This window comes from Tenrec ecaudatus, chromosome 6 (genome assembly GCF_050624435.1).
Source record: "Tenrec ecaudatus isolate mTenEca1 chromosome 6, mTenEca1.hap1, whole genome shotgun sequence".
Classification (NCBI taxonomy): Eukaryota; Metazoa; Chordata; class Mammalia; order Afrosoricida; family Tenrecidae; genus Tenrec; species Tenrec ecaudatus.
In genome coordinates this window covers 99,861,231-99,879,986 of record NC_134535.1, presented here as the reverse complement: position 1 = coordinate 99,879,986, position 18,756 = coordinate 99,861,231, and the positions used below count along the sequence as shown (strand labels likewise).

The 18,756-nt window shown below is 43.7% G+C and overlaps 2 protein-coding genes across 2 annotated transcripts in view; one reads left to right on the top strand and one right to left on the bottom strand.

The window, feature by feature from the left end:
• The first annotated feature begins 619 nt into the window (after window positions 1-619).
• ETFBKMT (electron transfer flavoprotein subunit beta lysine methyltransferase) lies at window positions 620-11,465 on the top strand. The gene is made up of 4 exons (XM_075551907.1): window positions 620-704; window positions 3,874-4,312; window positions 6,679-6,809; window positions 7,587-11,465. The coding sequence occupies exons 2-4, from the start codon at window positions 3,990-3,992 to the stop codon at window positions 7,928-7,930; spliced, it is 798 nt and encodes a 265-aa protein (XP_075408022.1). The 5' UTR covers window positions 620-704; window positions 3,874-3,989; the 3' UTR covers window positions 7,931-11,465.
• Window positions 11,466-13,550: 2,085 nt separating this feature from the next.
• Window positions 13,551-18,756, bottom strand: part of AMN1 (antagonist of mitotic exit network 1 homolog) — a 64,820-nt gene continuing 59,614 nt past the window's right edge. Inside the window, exon 7 of the mRNA XM_075551908.1 lies at window positions 13,551-14,048. Within this exon, the coding sequence (XP_075408023.1) occupies window positions 13,975-14,048 (74 nt within the window). The 3' untranslated portion in view covers window positions 13,551-13,974. The remainder of the gene's footprint in view (window positions 14,049-18,756) is intronic.

Genomic DNA, 18,756 nt, shown 5'->3' with positions numbered 1-18,756 from the left:
GAGGAGCAGTTCTATTCTGCTAGGAGGCAGCGGTGACGTCATAGCAATGAGTGAGTTCAAGTTGATTCTGAGGTTCCAGACGGAAGGAGCCCGCAGCGGCTTCCGTGGCCTTCGCCAACACGGGAGTTCTGTTCTTTGCTCTTCCTTTCTTCTTCTTTGCAGGTAGGTGGATCCCAACACCCCCAACCTCATCCTGTGCTCTGGTCCCAGATCCTAAGATGGAGAAAAGAAACCCGGAGAGGTGCATGGGATACATAGATAGATAGATGCATGGGATAGATAAATATAGATAGGAAGTTAAACAGATAAAGGGAGTCCCTCTGGCTTTGGGGCTTGAGATCACACAACGAGTCTGTGCTTTGGGCTGTTGGGGAAGGCTTTTCAAAGGACGTTAAGCGGGTGGAGGTGAGGCGCAGGAGGGGGTCTGATTCCACCCCGGCGGTCGGTGAAGCATTGGGCAGCGGCAAGGTCCGGCAACCCTCCAGAGCGCCAGCTGTCTCCTTCCGTACGGAGGGCCAGCTCTGCAAGCCGCAGGGGCAGTTCTACGAAGCATTGCTGGCGGAGTTGGGTTTCTGGCAGCGAGGGCAGGGGCCCGTGGGCGTGGCTCTCCCGCCCTTTGAGGCCGTGTCCGGGGTGGGAGGAGGCGCGGCCGGGCAGGGGCGGGACCCGCGCTGTGTGTCCGAGCGCGGCGCTGGAGACGGCAGGTAAGAAGAGGAGCCCCGCGCCTGTCCCTTTAAGACCCCCTCCCCGCATGTCACACTCGTGCTCCCCAGGCGTCCCTGGTGCTCGGAGCCCTCGGAGGGGAGGGCGTCAGTCCAGGCGGCACGCCCACGCTCGTCCGTGCTCCGCGCCGTTGTCCAAGCCTCCACTTGCAGGAGCAGCCTAACTGCGCGGGGTCCGGGCCGGCGGCTGCGGGAAAGGTGGGCGGTTTAGCCCCTGGCCGCGCTGTGGAAGAAAGCCCGGGCGAGCTGCTCGCGTGCGGATGACGGCCACGCAAACCCGGCGGCGCAGTTGTACTGTGTAGCCGCCTGGAGGCCGCGAACAGAACAACCGCTTAAGGGCATTCGTGCCACGTGATGCCAGGCTGCTGCAAACCCTTTGGTCGGCAGCCAGTGTCTTCTTCCACGGCTATGGGTTGTGACGCAGGGCAACCAGTTAGAACAGCGGGAAGCGCTCCCCACGGCTGCCGGGGCTGTAGTCTTTATGGAAGCAGATAGCAGATCGCCCTCCCGCAGCCGCTGGGGGGCCCAGTGGCCAACCTCTTGGTTAGCCACCCCCCCCCCCCCCCCCCGCAGCTCTAGTGCCTAATGGTAGAATAATTAACACGCACGGAAAGGCTACCAGCTTGCACACTAGTGCCGACAAGTAGCACTTTGGACCTAGAGTTGGTAGCCTGGCTTTAAAAGGTGGGAGCTAACACATAAACATGTGTAATTCTGAGTTATCTTGAGAAATCAGGCTGTCTGACTTCCTGTAAATAAAGGGCAGCGGTTTACTGGGCCCTTTGGACTTTTGACACTGCACTGGGCTGCTAACTACAAGGTCAGCAGTTCAAAACCCCCAGCCACTCCGTGGGAGAAAGAAGCTTCCTACAACCCTGAAGGGTGACAGCTTCAGAAATCCCCTGGAGCGGTTCTGTTATGCCTGATAGCGTCACTTTTACTTGGATTTGACTCGATGAGAGTGAGAGAGAGAATACTTCTGTTATCTATCTCATCACTAGTCTGCCACCCTCATGTATGTCACCAGCTTGGCTCCTTGAGGGCATCTGAGTCTTGGTCAATTTAATGGCAGTGAGGTTTTGTTTGTGTGGGAGGTACCTGGGTGACTGTTTTGACCTGTTGAGTCAGGTCCACTGTATAGCAGCCCTGTGGACAGAAGGAAACTGCCCATGGCGTTTCCCAGGCTGCCCTCTTTAGGAAAGCAGGTGGCCCTGTCTTTCTTATGAGGAGCAGCGGGTGGGTTCAAACCCGCTTCAAACCAACCTTCCAGTTAGCAGCTCACTGCTTAACCCTTGTGCCACCAGGATACCTTCTGGGTGACTAAGACCATTTAGGGCATTTATATAGAACAGATCAGAGGGCCCACATAATTCGGTTTAGTTTTAGTGTTTAAGATGCTGGTCCTTAAAAAATAAAAATAAATCATAGCATTGTGAATGAGGGGGAATGCAGAGTGGGGACCCAGGACCCATCTGGGGGATATTGGACATCTTGCAGAAGGGCTGGGAGGAGGTGACAAGCCAGTCAGAGTGCAGTGTAGCAACAATGAAATATACATTTTTCCTCTTGTTCTTAAATGCTTCCCCCCCCCACTATCATGATCCCTATTCTACCTTACATATCTGACTGAACTGGAGGATGTACACTGGTACAGATAGGAACTGGAAATGCAGGGAATCCAGGACAGATGAACCCCTCAGGAGCAGTGGTGAGAGTGGCGATATCAGGAGAGTGAGGGAGAACGGGGGAACAGATGACAAGGTCTACATATAACTTCCTCCCTGGGGGATGGACAGCGGAGCACTGGGTGAGGGAGATGTCGGATGGTGTAAGATATGATAAAATAGTAATTATTTATAAATTATCAAGGTTTCAGGGGAGGGGGGAATGGAGAGGGAGGAGAAAAATGAGGAGCTGATACCAAGGGCTCAAGTAGAAAGCAGATGTTTTGAGAATGATGATGGCAACATATGTACGAATGTCCTGGACACAAATGATGTACGTATGGACTATGAAAAGAGTTACATGAGCCCCTAATAAAATGATTAAAGAAAAGATGCTGGTCCTCACTACTACGTATTCTTATGTAGGTGGTGCCCCACTTGGAGCAAGCCTTCTCAGCTCAGGCTTGGTCAATTAAGTTGAATCATTAGAAATGTTTATAGAAAGAGATTTGGCATGATAGTTTATCCTGCTGTTATGTTTCTTTCTTCAACATTTGATTTTAAAGATTGATTACCTTGATGTTTGGACACAACAATCTTTTATTGAAATACGGTATAATGTGTAAACCTCTGCCCCGCAGACAGCTGCAATGTAACTCCCCAATCTTTGTCTATACTTCCTCAAGGCTTGATTGCCTTGTTAACTGTGCTATCCCACCATTAGATTATAAGCGTCCTGAGGACAGGAGTTCCCAGTTGCCAAGCACAGTGCTTGCTTAAAGGTCCGTGATTTGTTTAATGTATGTATGCGAGGGCTTTAAAGGTGTACTTTGTTTCATGCAACAGGCATATTTCTGAGGATTTCCCTTCAAATCCATTGTTTATATAACTGCTCTTAAAATATATTATTGAAAGGATTCCTTTGTAAAATTACAATCTTTTAAAGATTCCTAAGAAAAAGCAAACGAACAGCCATCGATTGAGTCGGTTCCACTTACAGCTCCCCTGTATGCGTCTTTATGAGAGCAGACAGCCTCATCCAGGGGTCCTCAAACTTTCTAAACAGGGGCCTGTCCCTCAGACCCGTTGGAGGGCCGGACTATAGTTTTAAAAAAATTACGAACAAATTCCTATGCACTCTGCACATAACTTATTTTGAAGTAAAAAAAACAAATGGGGCAAAAACACCCGGTGGGCCTGATAAATGTCCTAGGCGGGCTGCATGTGGCCCGCGGGCGGTAGTTTGAGGAGGCCTGTTGCCGAGCAGCTGGTAGGTTTGAACCGCCATCTCAACGCTTCACCTGCCAGCGCCACAAAGATGCCTTTTCAGGGGCTTCCTTAAATGGATGGCCCCGAGCTTTTGTCTGAATTGAACTTGTGAATCGTCAGATCCAGAACGTACCCTGTCATATATATTTTTTAATCTTGTAATAGGATCTGGTAGTGTTGGTCTGCCTTGGAATTTTCAGTACTGCTTCTGTTTTTAGACGCCCAGAGAGCCCTGCAGACATCAGTTCAGGAGCCAGGCCCCTGTTCCTTTCCCACGAGGGGCAACCCTTCTCAACAGTGATTCTAACCAAACCTGCGTTTTGGAAGACGCCTGATGGCTTTGAGCCTCCATTGGAAAGTATCTGCACTGTTTCCCACGAACTGCTGCCGTCTTCTGAGGGCTGCGAGCAGCCGCCATCTTCCCTTGATTCCTTGGGGCCACTACCCTTGCCGAGGAGTTCGATGCCCTTTGGACCCTGAAATGAAAGCTTTTCTGGAGGAGAACACTGAAGTCACCAGGCGTGGCAGCCTCACCCCTGAGATCCAGTTGCGGCTTTTGACTCCCAGATGCAAGTTCTGGTGGGAACGTGCTGACCTGTGGCCCTACAGTGATCCCTACTGGGCTGTCTACTGGCCAGGAGGCCAAGCCCTGTCCAGGTACAACCCTCATTAAAAACGGGGTCTTTCACAGATGTGTTCTTTTTTCATCTCCCACCCAACTCTTCATTCTCCTCTCCCTGTTCACAAAGGAAAAAACACAGCAAAAGGCAAAATACTTCTTTTCTGATTTACACGAACTTTTTTTGCTTTCTTTCTTGTTTTGTTGCATAGTTACATCTTCTACGCCATGCTTTTCAAGATATTTGCCCAAAGTAGTTTACTCCTGAAGAGAAATCGTAGAGCAGCGGGTCTCCACCTTCCTCGTGCCCCGACCCTTTCATGCAGTTCCTCGTGTTGTGGTGACCTCCCAACCATAAAATTGTTTTCATTGCTACTTCATCACTGTCATGTTGCTACTGTTATGAATCGGGCGACCCCTGTGAAAGGGTCATTTGACCTCCAAAGGGGTTGTGACCCACAGGTGGAGAACCGCTGTCTTAGGGTCATCTGCCGCCAAGATTCTACAGAGTGATGAATGGTACAGAAAACACATGTTCTCAAGCTTAAGGGCCATAATGTCTGGCCAGTGCCGGCTTCTCAGGTTCCCTCAGGCGGGACCTAAACACCCACTGTTCCTTCAGCTTTTCTAGGTCAGGCCTGAGAGAGTTGCTCCTGAATCTCATCTCAGGAAACCCTGCACTTGGATTTTTTTTTTTTAAGTGACCTACTTTGGGTTTATTGCACTTGAGGTTTTTTAAGGCCCCCTTCCCCACCCTCCTTAACTGCAAAGGTCTTCTTAGGACGTTTCACGTATCCATGCTATGCTTTTATGAAGACTCAGCTACTGAAACACAGGCAGGGGCGACCAGTATTCAGCCTGGTCTTTGCCCTTTGACAGCTGACTCACTCAATCTGCTCAATGCTGTGAGGCTATGGGGCTCTGAAGACAAAGGAGATAAAGGCTTCTCTTTCACAAGGATGGTCTGACCTTGAGAGGTAATGTATGCTGTTTTAAATGTTCGGCACAGGCATAGATCTTTATGGGGAATCCCAAGGGCAGAAAAGCTTTCCAGGTGCTACTAAGCAATTCCAACTCTGGTTGTGGTGTTGCCAAACCTTCAAGCTTTAATTTGTTACATCATAACAATTTTTTTAAATGCTGAGTTTTAAGTGGTATCTATTAGAATGGCTCTTTGTCAAATCTAAATGGAAACATGATCAATTTTCAACAGACTGAATCAGAAGGTAGAAATAGGTGACCGCAGATATGTTTTGCTTGGCCTGAATTTGTAAACTGCGTGGTGGTGGTTTTGAATTCGTGCTAACATTCAGCAGCCCTGGTAGCAGCACGGATGAGGCCTTGGGCTGCTAAGGACAAGAGGAGCAGTTGGAAACCACCAGCTGTTCTGAGGGGAAAGGAGACTCTGGTAAAGATTCAGTCTCAGAGACCCACAGGGGCAGTTCCACTCTGCTCTCCAGGGCCACTTTGAGGCAGAGGCAACTTAGTGGCAGTGAGAAATTTCATGTAAAAATCAATTTGGTTTGAAAAAACAGGGAGATCTGATAACCCTGCATCTCTGAGGGGCAGCAGCAAGCTGAAGATGAGTAGCAACTGGCTCTTTAGACATTTAATCATGTACATGCATTCCTCCTTCACCGTGGTTCCCCCTACTCTGTTGACTTCCAGTTCTGAGGTCAAGTGTTGGCTAACACTTAGGACTTCAATGTTATCCCACCCATCTTCACTTCTTTGGTAACTAGCTGTCCTTGGACTACATTTTGTGATCAAACTGGACATTAGTTGTACATTAGCAGAGAAGTTGTAATGCAACTCATACAACCAGTAAGAATCACTCTATGGTGAACAGTCAAAAGGAGACCAGGGACTTGAGAACTAGCCTGCTGAGCCCTGATCATTTTTCTCAGTTTGTATTCCATTGGCGTGGTAATTTCTGGATCAAAGTAAGTACTCAATGGGAGAACGATGAGGCTGTCTGCTCCCATAAAGATTTAAAATCTCAAAACCCAAAGGGGTAGTTGTACTCTGTTCCGTAGGGTCTCTGACTTGGAATTAATTCAGTGGCAGTGAGACTGGCTTTGGAGAGGAAGTACTCAATCCTTTTTTTCTGCGGACTTGGAAGGCATGATTATTCAGTTGAGTGGAATGGCTTGCTGTTTATACCTGCTGAAGAGCAAAGACCAGATGACTCCATTTTCTCCAGCTCTGAAGATGGACATTATGTCTCCCTCCAGCCCCAATACTTGCCAAGGTTGGATCGAGTTCTTCAACTAGGTTCCTCTACTTTATTGTCTAGCCAGCCCTAAGACATTGTTAATTATTATTATTTTGACACCTCTTACTGTACTTCGCCCTGCAATCGTTCTAATTCTCCCATCTCTCTCTCTCTCACTTTCTAATTTAGGTATCTTCTGGATAATCCTGACATTGTCAGAGGAAAATCTGTGTTAGATCTTGGAAGTGGATGTGGAGCGACAGCTATTGCTGCTAAAATGAGTGGGGCATCAAGGATCTTGGCCAATGACATAGACCCTAGTAAGGATTTCATATTAAAGTTCATTTCTCTGCCTTTTTCCCTGCCAGGAAATACATGCACTATTGTCATCAAAGGGCAGCTTATGGCCGTGTGTATTTTGTATCCTGAGGTTGTGAGCTTAAATGTTGAGTGAGGGGCATTCTCTGTGGGAATCCGATGAGGCCTGCCTGAGTCAAAGGTTCATTTACTCTCAAGGATTTTCATGTGTTTCTGCCAGGCATCCCAGAGTGAAGCCAATCTGGGACCACTAACTGTCATTTCTGACTAGGAATTTCCTGAAATAGGTCAGCAGTATTTATTTTTCTCAAGACGCAAGGGACGATAGGCCTGTGTTATTGGGGGAAGGTTTTTATTTCATTAGAGCTCAAGCTTGAATTAAAAACCAATTTTTTTTCTCATCTACCCTTTCACCGATGGTCCCTTTCGAAATCCTTATTTTATTCAGGGGCCTCCTTCTAACTAGTTGTTGCCTTCTCAAGCCCAACACCTGTGTCACTGGCTCCCGTGTAGCTGTAACAAACCAAAGTTCCTGGCTATTGAGATCAGCAGAGTCCCTGAGAGCTTAATATTCCAAGATGTTTTTATTGTTTGATTTTGGAATTGGCATTAAAAAGATTATATTTACATTACCTGTAGGCTTCTTTGAAAAACAATTTTCAACCAAAAGGGGAGAGAAAGATACTGATAGGAAAATTTCAAAATTATTCCAACCAATCACTAAGAACTATAGTGACCTGGCGTGCACTGATTCTTATGTGTTTGTTTTTTTATTGAAGTTGCAGGGATGGCCATTACACTGAACTGTGAATTGAACCAGCTGAATCCTTTTCCCATTTTAACCAGAAACATTTTGGATTTGAAACCAGACACATGGGACCTTGTTGTCCTTGGAGATATGTTTTATGACCAGGACCTTGCAGACACTCTTCATCAATGGTTGAAGAAATGCTTTCGGACTCACAAAACTCAAATACTGATTGGTGATCCAGGGCGACCCCAGTTCAGTGGACACAGCATTCAGAATCAACTGCACAAAGTGGTCGAATATTCACTTCCGGAGCCTGCCAGGCAGGACAACAATGGATTGACAACAAGTGTAGTGTGGGAATTTCAGCCTTGAGGTCATCAAGTGCTCCCACGTGTGGATCTAGCTGTGTCTGGTTTTAACCGTAAACATTGCCACTGTCAGGGATCATCTCCAGTTACAGGCTGTTCATTCCTGTTAAGTGGCAAGTCAAGTTTCCAAACTTTGTCAGTCTTTGTTGTGGAACTGCGTCTGCATCTCCATTTGGGCCAATTACACAAATCTGTTTCTGCAGTTTTTTGCAGTAGGAATATGATGGCACATCACCTAGTGGTGATGACATGTAACTTTAAGTAGAAGAGAGAAGTTGGAAAATTGTGCCTGAACCTGTTTCTAAAGTTGAGAACAACTATGATGTCTTGGAATAAAACAAAATTTAAAAATATAGATGAATTCTGTATTTAAAAAAATCTGTGAATATAAACTATGAAGTTGATAAGATACATTATCCCAGGGCTTTAGAGTTAGGCAGCTCTATCACTTTCTAGCTGGGATTTTGAAGGCTAAACTGTCCAAGCTTTAATTTCCTTGTCTGAAGAATGGTAATAACACTCACTAAACCTCACTTCAAAGCATTTTTGCATTAAGTGAAAGGATGTGCCAGGTGCCTAATATAACATGTAGTACCAGCAGAACCTTAATTAGGGAACTGTGGAGGCACGGTGGTTAAAGAGATCATCAAAAGGTCAGCTGTTCAAACCCACCAGCACTCCCGTGGGAGAAAGATGTGGCAGTCTGCTTCTTTGGAACTCACTCTATGGCAGTAGGATTGTTTTTGGTTTAGAGCCTTAATTGTCCCTGGATGGTACAGTTGGTTAACATGTGCAACTGCTAGCCCAGAAGTTGGAGGTTTGAGCCCAGCCAGAGGCTCCTTAACATAGGTAACATAGAGGTTAAGCACTCAATTGCTAACTGAAAGGTCAGTAGTGTGAACCCACCAGCTACCCCTTGGAAGAAGTGGCAGTTGGTTTCTATAGTTTCCTTAGAAACCCAATGGCTTGGTGATTGCTGACAAAACAGCATTGAAACCTGTGTAGTACAGCTCTACTCTGACACAGAATCAGTAGTAACTAGTTAGAGCTTGAGTTAACAATCAAGGGGAAAACTGTAGACTTTCTTAGATATTCTATGATACCTCTTTATGGCTTACCAAGCTTAGCTAAAAAGTGGTTTGTCTCATTTGCATGCCCCAGGTTATCAGGATCTTATATGTGTGTATCAATAAAAACTAGCAAATGAAAAAACAAAATTGCAAAGAAGAATGTATATTGTTTGCCACCTGCTATGGATTGAACTGTGTCCCCCCCAAAACTAACTGCTGTGCGTGTGGTTATAATTTCATTTGGGAATGTTACTGAGCCAATATCAGTGGAGAGTATGTCTTGAGTCAATTTCTTTTGAGATAGAAACAGTTAAGCCAACTAGAGGAGCAGAAGAGAGGGTAAAATAAATGTGCCAAGACGCATGGAGATCACCAAGGAACCAGGAAGCCAAGGTTGAAGAGACGGGCCTTCCTCCGGAGAGCGAAATCCTTCCTCAGATCCAGACTTCTAGCCTCCTAAACTACAAGAGAAAGTTGATTACCTGGACTCTAGTCCCACGCACAGCTAATTCCCTAAGGGAATTACTTTCAGTCTCTGGTCAAGCAGTTTGTGCGCCCCTAACATGTCTCCCTAGGACATCATATACAAAGAAAGCAGTAAGGTGGATTAAGCTCTTGGGGAATCCTTTCTGACCATGGGCCAGGGTGTCAGTAGCTTTTCAATAACGCAGAAAGCATTGGCAAGTGGATTGTTGCAGATACAGGTAGGTTAAAATTCAGCACCCTATCATTTGATCTCCGTTTGATCCACTTAGATTTCTTCTAGTTTTTAATATTCTCTGCTTTTTATTTTAAGTTTTCCTTTTTAAAATCATTTTATTAGGGGCTCATACAACTCATCACAAACCATACATACAGCAATTGTGTAAAGTACATTGTACATTCAATGCCCTCATCATTCTCAAAATATTTGCTCTCCACTTAAGCCCCTGGCATCAACTCCTCATTTTTCCCTCCATTCCCGCTCCCCCTCCCTCATGAACCCTTGATAATTTATAAATTATTTTGTCATATCTTGCCCTGTCCAAAGTCTCCCTTCACCCCCTTTTCTGTTGTCCGTGCCTCAGGGAGGAGGTCACATGTAGATCCTTGTAATCGGTTCCCCCTTTCAAACCCACCCTCCCCAAACCCTCCTAGTATCGCCACTCACACCACTGATCTTGAAGGGATAATCCACCCTGGATTCCCTGTTTCCAGTTCCTATCTGTACCAGTGTGCATCTGGTGTAACCATATTTGTAAGGTAGAATTGGGATCATGATAGTCGGGGAGGAGGAACCATTCAGGAACTAGAGGAAAGCTGTATGTTTCATTGTTGCTACATCGCACCCTGACTGGCTCATCTCCTCCCCGAGACCCTTCTGTAAGGGGATGTTCAGTGGCCTACAAATGGGCTTTGGGTCTCCCCTCCACATTCCCCCTCCTCATTCACAATGATAAGGTTTTTTGTTCTGATGATGCCTGATACCTGAACTCTTCGACACCTTGTGATTGCACAGGCTGGTGTGCTTCCATGTGGGCTTTGCTGCTTCTGAGCTAGATAGTCGCTTGTTTGCCTTCAAGCCTTTAAGACCCCAGATGCTATCTTTTTGATAGCCGGGCACCATCAGCTTTCTTTGCCACATTTCCTTATGCATCCATTTGTCTTCAGCGATCATATCAGGGAGGTGAGCACACAATGATATAATTTTTGGTTTTTTGATGCCTGATACCTGATCCCTTCGGCACCTCGTGATCATACAGGCTGGTGTGCTTCTTCCATGTGGGCTCTGTTGCTTCTGAGCTAGATGGCTGTTTGTTTACCTTCAAACCTTTAAAACCCCAGATGCTGTATCTTTTGATAGCCGGGCACCATCAGCTTTCTTCACCACATTTGCTTATTCGCCTTCTTTGCAGGAAGGTGAGCATCATAGAATGCCAATTTAATAGAAGAAAGTATTCTTGCATTGAGGGAGTACTTGAGTGGAGGCCCAATGTCCTTCTGCTACCTTAATATTAAACCTATAAGCACATAGATCTATTTCCCCATCCTCATATATTTACATAGGTACATGCCTTTATTTAGACCTCTATAAATGCCCTTTGCCTCCTGTCTCTTTCCTCTACTTCCCTTGACTTTCCTCTTGTCCCACTATCATGCTCAGTCTTCATTTGGGTTTCAGTAATTCCTCTTGGTTACCTTATCTCTGCTTTCTTTATGATTGTGGTCATCAGTTTTTATTCTTTGTTTTATCACTTTGTTATTCTTGTTAGTTTTTACTTGTTTGTTTATACATGTTTTTCTGTTTATGAAATCCAGGACAGGTAGGTCTATTGAGACAGTAACTGGATTAATGGTTCTTGGGGGCATGGCAGGAGAGGTGGGAAAATGGAGAGCTAAAAGATGATGAGAATGAAGAAAATGTTCTCAAATTGTGGAGATGGTTGTACAACACTTCTTGATAGGATTGAACTATTGGACTGTATGATATCTGATTTATATGCCAATAAAACCTTTGAAAAGAAACAAAAAATATTTTTTGGAAATGAACTTCAAATGAAACATACCTTTTAAAATTTATGTGTTATCATGTTTGTGACTTAAGATTATAATTTGTATTTTTCTCCCTTCTAAAGACAGGTTAGATGTTCTTTGGACAGTTTGCTGGCAGCAAAACATGCTGAAAATTGGCTCTGAGACAACCTTCTTATTTTTTTGCCTGTTTTTAAAAAAATCATTTTATTATGGGCTCATACAACTCTTTTTACAATCTGTACATACATCATTTGTGTCCAGCACATTCTTACATGTTGTCATCATCATTATCAAAACACCTTTCTACTTGAGCCCTTGGTATCAGCTCCTCATTTTTCCCTCCCTCCCCGCTCCCCGCTCCCCCCTCCCCCTTGATAATTTATAAATAATTATTATTTTATCATATCTTACACCATCCAACATCTTCCTCACCCAGTTTTCCGCTGTCCGTCCTCCAGGGAGGAGGTCATATGTAGACCTTGTCATCTGTTCTCCCTTTCTCCCTCACCCTCCCTCCACCTTCCCGATATCGCCACTCTCACCATGAAACATATCTTTATAGGAACAAAGAGCCACATCTGTTTCCTTAAGAACAGCTCATAGATTTGGACCATAGACCCTGTGGTTAGCAGCTCACAGCTTATCACACAGCGCCACCCTTGGATGCTCTCTGCCAGAACGAATTTCTTCTTTTTTTACTCACTAATTCAGTAAATATTTGAGGGCTTATTAAATATCAGCACTGTTCAAGGCACTGGGAGATACAAATGAACAAAAGGGACAAAACTTGGTCTTCAGGAGCTAATATTTAGAATTAGGAAACAAAAAAGAATCAATAAAAAATAAAAATGATTTCAGATGGTAGGAGACAAGCAGGCTAAGGTGAAAGGGAATATTGGGAGTGGGGATTAGGTACTGACATTTTAAACAGGGTGGTAAAGAATAGTACAACAATCATAAAAATACAAGAAGATTCAACTGCAATCTGCTTTAGGAAGCTACATCCCGTTCAGAAGGTTCATTGCACATTAGGTCTTAAAACAGTTTTACGAGTCAGGGGCCTATTGCTTTTCTTAGTTATTCAATATTAAGTTTTATTGACTGTAGAATAATGTCACAGGTGGAACAGGCCTTACCCACGTAAACATATATCCATTGGAGCCACCGCCGCAGTGCCACAGAGCTATGTCTACATTAAACTCACTGCCATCGAGTAGCGGCCAACTCAGAGCGACCCTATAGGAGAGGGTAGAACTGTCCCGGTGAGGTTCCCAGATTGTAACTCTTTTGTTTTAAAGTTTTATTGGCATAGAAGTCACATATGTCATTAAATAGTTCAATCACATCAAGACTGCATCTCTTTATGGGCTAGAAAGTCATGTCTTTCTCCTTTGAAATTGGCTGGTGGGTTTGAACTGCTGACCTTGTGATTAGCAGCCCAATGCATAACCACTACGCCACCAGGGCTCCTTCTACAGGATAAGATGCCACATTTGTTAAGTAATTAAAAGTAGGACAAGAGTTGGCTATATAAGCCCCAACCCCTAACCATGCACAATCAATGTAAGCGTACCCTATAGCTTGTTTATTCCTCCACCACAGTCAGTAGAGGAAATATTTAGAGGGTTCCAGTGAACAGGCTCATGGGCAGGGATTATGCTGGATCTGGGGGTAGGTTAAGCACAGTAAAAACTTCAGGCAATTTTGCAATTACAGAAGAGTAAACACATTTCATTTGAAACAGTACAGTGTGAAACCAATATAGTGTCAGAGTACAAACTCTGACATATTTTGCATCAACTAATTTTAAGACATTTCTAAATGCCCTTTTGCCAAGTGAGAAAGTTCATGGATGAACAGCTCGGGTTTGGGAAGAAGCGCCCTGAAGATCACTGAAATACGAGGCTGGACCAGGGCCTTAGTGATATCAGATGTGGTATGACATCAATTTCCAAGTCTGATATTCAGCTTTGCTCTTGGAAAATGGGCAGTTAAATACCCCGAGAAGGTAGGAGCCAGAAAATATCTAGGAAAGCCAACTATGCTTTAAGAAATACCTTTATTTAGAACTCTAAAGGTCATCTACACGGTAAGATTCTCTTTGACAACTCAATACCTAGGAAGGGGAAGGCAATGTTAAGAGAAAACAGGTAATTTTTAAACCTTGCTATTTAAGAAATAAAACATAATCCTCCCTCCCCAATAGATCAGAAGTCATGCTAGAATTACCCTTTAAAAACAATGACATATTACACAAATATGGAATAATAGCACTTTCGCATGTTTAAGTGCCTGGTTAAGTGCCTGGTAATGTCAAAGCACAAAGCATGTAATATTGGGATTTAGTTGGTTAGCTGAGGGTTATAATACAGTAATGTTAAATTAAGTAGAATGCCAGTCTCTGAAGACTGTTGTCTCCTGGGAAAGTAGTATGAAGAGCGCAGTTTAGTAGGCTTCAGGAGCATCAGTACACAGTCCATGTCACTTGCTTTAGCTTTTTTGGGCCTACTAATTGTTCCAAGACTTCTCTTGAATGATCTACAAAAGAAAACAAAGAAAATACATAATTCACAGTCATCAAAGATAATTAGTTTTGCTAGACCGGAACATGTACACTGGTAAAGATAAGAGCTCTTGACACATGGAATCCAGGACAGATGAACCCCTCAGGAACAATAATGGGAGCAGTGATGGCATGAGAGTTGGGGGAATAGGGGAGAAAGGAAGAGAAGGGGGGAGCCCATCACAATGAGTGCTGTATATAACCAACCCCCTAGGGGGATGAACAACAGAAATATGTGGGTGAAGGGAGGCAGCAGACCGTGTGAAATATCAAAATAATATAATTTATCAAGGAGTCAGAAGAGTGGGGAGGGAAAAAAGAGGAGCTGATCCCAAGGGCTCAAGTAGAAAGAAAGTGTTTTGAAAATGATGATGGCAACATATGTACAAATGTGCTTGATATAATTGTGTTATTCTGAATTGACTAAAGAAACAAATTCCTAGGCACTCATATATATATATATATATAGAGAGAGTATTATATACAAGAGCAACTGAATATTGAGAAAACATCCAAGCCCAGTCCAGATCAAGTCCATAAGTCCGATATTAGCCCAAATGCCTGATAGCAATGTATAAATCTGCTTTAGACTCACACAACACATGCAGTTACACTGAATGCAGGAAGATCACAGGCCAGTGGGTGGGAAATATTGTGGATTCAGTGGTGGTGGAAGCATCTCAGCACTGGCAGGGGTCTCCACATGGTACCTTCATCCCCAGGGCTCGAGGGTAGCTCCATGTGCCTTCTCAACAGGAATGTCTCAGGGAGTGAGTGTGTGTCTTGCCTCTCGAGCTATTTATCTCCTTAGCGCCTCTAAATGAGGTCATCAAGCTGCGACCTGATTGACAGGCTAAATTCTACCCCTTTGCTCTTATTACTCTCAAATTAACTACCACAACAATTGATATGTGGATTGTTATAAGAGCTGTAAGAGCCCCCAATAAAATGATTTATTAAAAAAATACTTAGTTTCCTCATTTGTAAATGGAAATGATAACTATTATATATCTTAAATGGTTCTCTTAAACAATCAAGTGAAATAATATATAATGCATTGTACAAAACCAAATAAAACATTTAATTAATGAAAGCCCTCTCCCTGTTGACAGGAGTGCACATCTCATACTAATACTTTAAAAAATAGTCATTTATTGTTTTCTCTGTAATTTCAATACTCAGAGAATATGGGAGTCACTTTACCACTCAATGATACATCATTCAGGGTGTTGGAAAGAAAAGATGACAGACTAAAGTGGGGCAACTGACGGTGTTTGCCGCGGGTACTGTTTACCAACATGGAAACTGAGCTCAAGACCGCCAGCAGTGCGGGAAGCTGCAGTATGCCCGGAGAGGCTGGGCAGTGAACAGTTACCGAGACGTGGTGCGGTGACCTGTAGTTGAGCAGTTGTTGTGACCATGTCATACACTGCTATCAATAAAGCATGACTTTTTAAAGCGGTGACTACTATATGAATGTACTATAATTTAACCAGTCCTTATCACTGGACATTTAGATGGCTTCCATTTTTCAACGAAGTTGTATAGAATGATTTTAATGTGGTTTTCATCTTTTTTTAAAGTCAACTTATAATATATTTTAATATTATGAATTAGCAAAAATAATGATAAAAATGTAAGAATTTCGTAAGTGACAAACTTGTTCTAAAGACAGGACCTATGTTGTATGTACCTGCATTTTTGTCAACCCAGCCTTGGAAATTCTCTAGTTCAGTGGTTTTTAGAATTACAGATTCCACACACTAATTTTATAAAGGGGGTGGTGGTGGTGGTGAAAAATATAAACCCAACGTAAGGCTACTATATTTTATTTTTTAAGGTTTCCAAAGCTGTATATCTTTATTTTTTGAGTTTACAACAGGTTTATTTATAGTCACTAAACACTGAAAACAACCCAAGTGTCCTTCAATGGATGAATGGTTTAATACACTTGGTATATCCACACAATGGATTCCCTCAAAACTCACAGACACGCTTTTATTTTAAGCAAAATGAACATAAACAAAAACATCAACTAACTTTATCATACAACTACGAAAAGACATTTCAATATTAAAATAGAAAAGATACCAACCCCAGAGCAAAGAATCATCTTTTCTAAAAAGAGCACTTGATAGATATGTAGTGACATTGGCCTCAGATTAGTGAAACTGTCGCATACCAACTCTAGCCTTAGTGCTCACTTTGATAGCTACTACTTATTCTCATGTGACAAGGACAAAGTGACAGTTCACTTGGAGATGAGGAAACAATCGGATTCTATGATCAAATGACTGAATAGCATGATAGAGTACTGTCATACTCTAATTCTGGCTTAATGCTTTTAGTGATAAGTATCTGTAAGAATATAATTTTCAAGTCTGAATGAATGGGTTCTGCTGCTATGGTCCAGCCAGGCCTTCTGGAATTCACTAGGTACAACACACAGAAAGCAAGGCTCAGTAACAACAAGGAGCATACAGTGAGCCCTTCGGCTCACATCTGGTCAAAACCAGATAGGAAGGTGGTATTTCTGATGCAATCTTACATACTATTTGGTCCCATACCCTCAGTGCCTAAAATGCAAAATTGGATGAAAGATTTGTTATCATCTACTGCAGAAGCTATGATTCAGAATCAACTCGATGGCAGTGAGACTTTTTTGGTTTACAGAGGAACCCTAGTGGCATGTTGGTTACATGGTGGGCTGCGATCTGCAAGGTCTGTAGTTCGAAACCACCAGCAGCTCCTGGGAGAAAGATGGGGCTGCTTTCTACCCCCACAAACAGTTACAGTCTCGGAAACTCACAGGGGCAGTTCTATCTGTCCTGTTGGGTCACTAGAACTCAGTACTGACACCATGGCAGTGAGTTTGCTTGTTTGTTTGTTATTTGTAGAACTGAACAACTGCTCTCTGCTCTTTGCTGTGTCAAAAGACTTTTCTTCCTGTGCATCAGGAAAAGATGCTGGAACCAAAGGAGATGGCCTGATGGAGATATTAGGTTATGAGCACGTGGAAGATGTCTCCTCCTTCATCACGTCCAGCCTCTCCCGGGCAGGAGACAGTGAAACTGCTGGGCTCACTGAAGAGTCAGGGAAGAGCACCTGCGCCCGGGCTGCAGCGAGAGCAGCTCAGAGGAACCTTCCCAAGCGGATGCTCAGAGGCCAATTTCAGAGAGAGGGTTGGCAACCCGGGGGAGGGTTTGATAAGACAAAACTCAAAAGAGGAAATAGAGGAAAATAGTGACCATGATATATCTATCACTGATTTAAATCCCTTTATTGAAATACCCTAGTGTTTAATAACTAACCAGCTAAACTTTGCTTCTGTAATTTTTGCTTATTCTTAACTAAGTTGGACTTCCCCGGTTATGGTGACTGGGTTTAGACTCAACAGTGGTGAAAAACACCACATCATAACAACTGCAAAATTGGGAAATTACCCAAACCTTTTCACCCTGAGAAAGGAGGGAGGGAGGGAGGGAGGGAGGGAGGGAGAGAGAGAGAGAGAGAGAGAGAGAGAGAGAGAGAGAGAGAGAGAGAGAGAGAGAGAGAGAGAGAGAGCGAGCGAGCAAGTGACTGATTGGGTAAAGTCCTCCCCAACCTGCTTGTGATTTTATGCTTTATATGCTGTACTGCAACCAAGAGACATTGAATGTTGGCTAACTCCCGGAGGTCACCTTTGAATGGAAACTTCTCATTTGATTTATTTGATGTGGCTTTGAGTGTCTTGGAAACCAGGGACATTTTGATGAACACACTTGAAAGTGAGAGGTTTGCTTCTGAGCCAAGTAGAAGCCTAACAGAAGAGCAGCCAGCCCTTAGGCAATGACTTGCTAAGAGACAGACCTGAGGCACCAACTGCTGAAGAGGCTAATACAAATGAGGATCAGAAAGAGGAGCCAAGTGGATTAAATGAAGACATCGAAGAAAATCCACATATCTGATCATGGGTTTTGGTGGACACGCGGACACACACACACACACACACACACAATCCACATAACAATACTGCCAGTACTGTAAATCCTGAGGATGAATTACAATGTGAGAAAATGCAACTGGAATAATCCTTTTAAAGTATACAGTAGTAAGTTTATGTTGCACCCAGAAATGTTAACCTAACTTGGATAGTCCTCAATTAAAAGCAAAACCTCTCAGCTTCTGGTCATCCAGGTTACAAGTGATCTACTTTCAGTGAACATCCTCACCTGGTAAAACTTCTGTTTCATATCTGGTAATTATTTGTTTAATTATGCATGTCACTCTCTTATTAGTTTTGAATAGGTCTTATTTGTTCTCTTTGTTTTTATGTAGATCACTGGGACTTCATAAGAGGATATTAATTAATAAGCAGTTTCTGCTGCTAATGTAGTATTGAAGGCATTGTTTTTCATGAATTTTGACTACTGTTTTAAGATGTAACTAGATAATGACAATTTCTACTTTAAAAAAGTAAACATGATTTTACAAACTAACCCCTGCCCCTCCCCAAACAAAATAACAATCTAGTACATCTTAGAGGGGGAGTCTGTGGCATCTGAGCCGCAGTAGTGACAGAAGTTTCACAGGACAAAGGGGCTTCCCTGCCACGCCCATCTCACGAGAAGGTTATGGGACTCACTGGCCACCCTCCTGCGGGCCCCAGCTGCAACAGCAGGCCACTAGCAATTCTCATGCCTT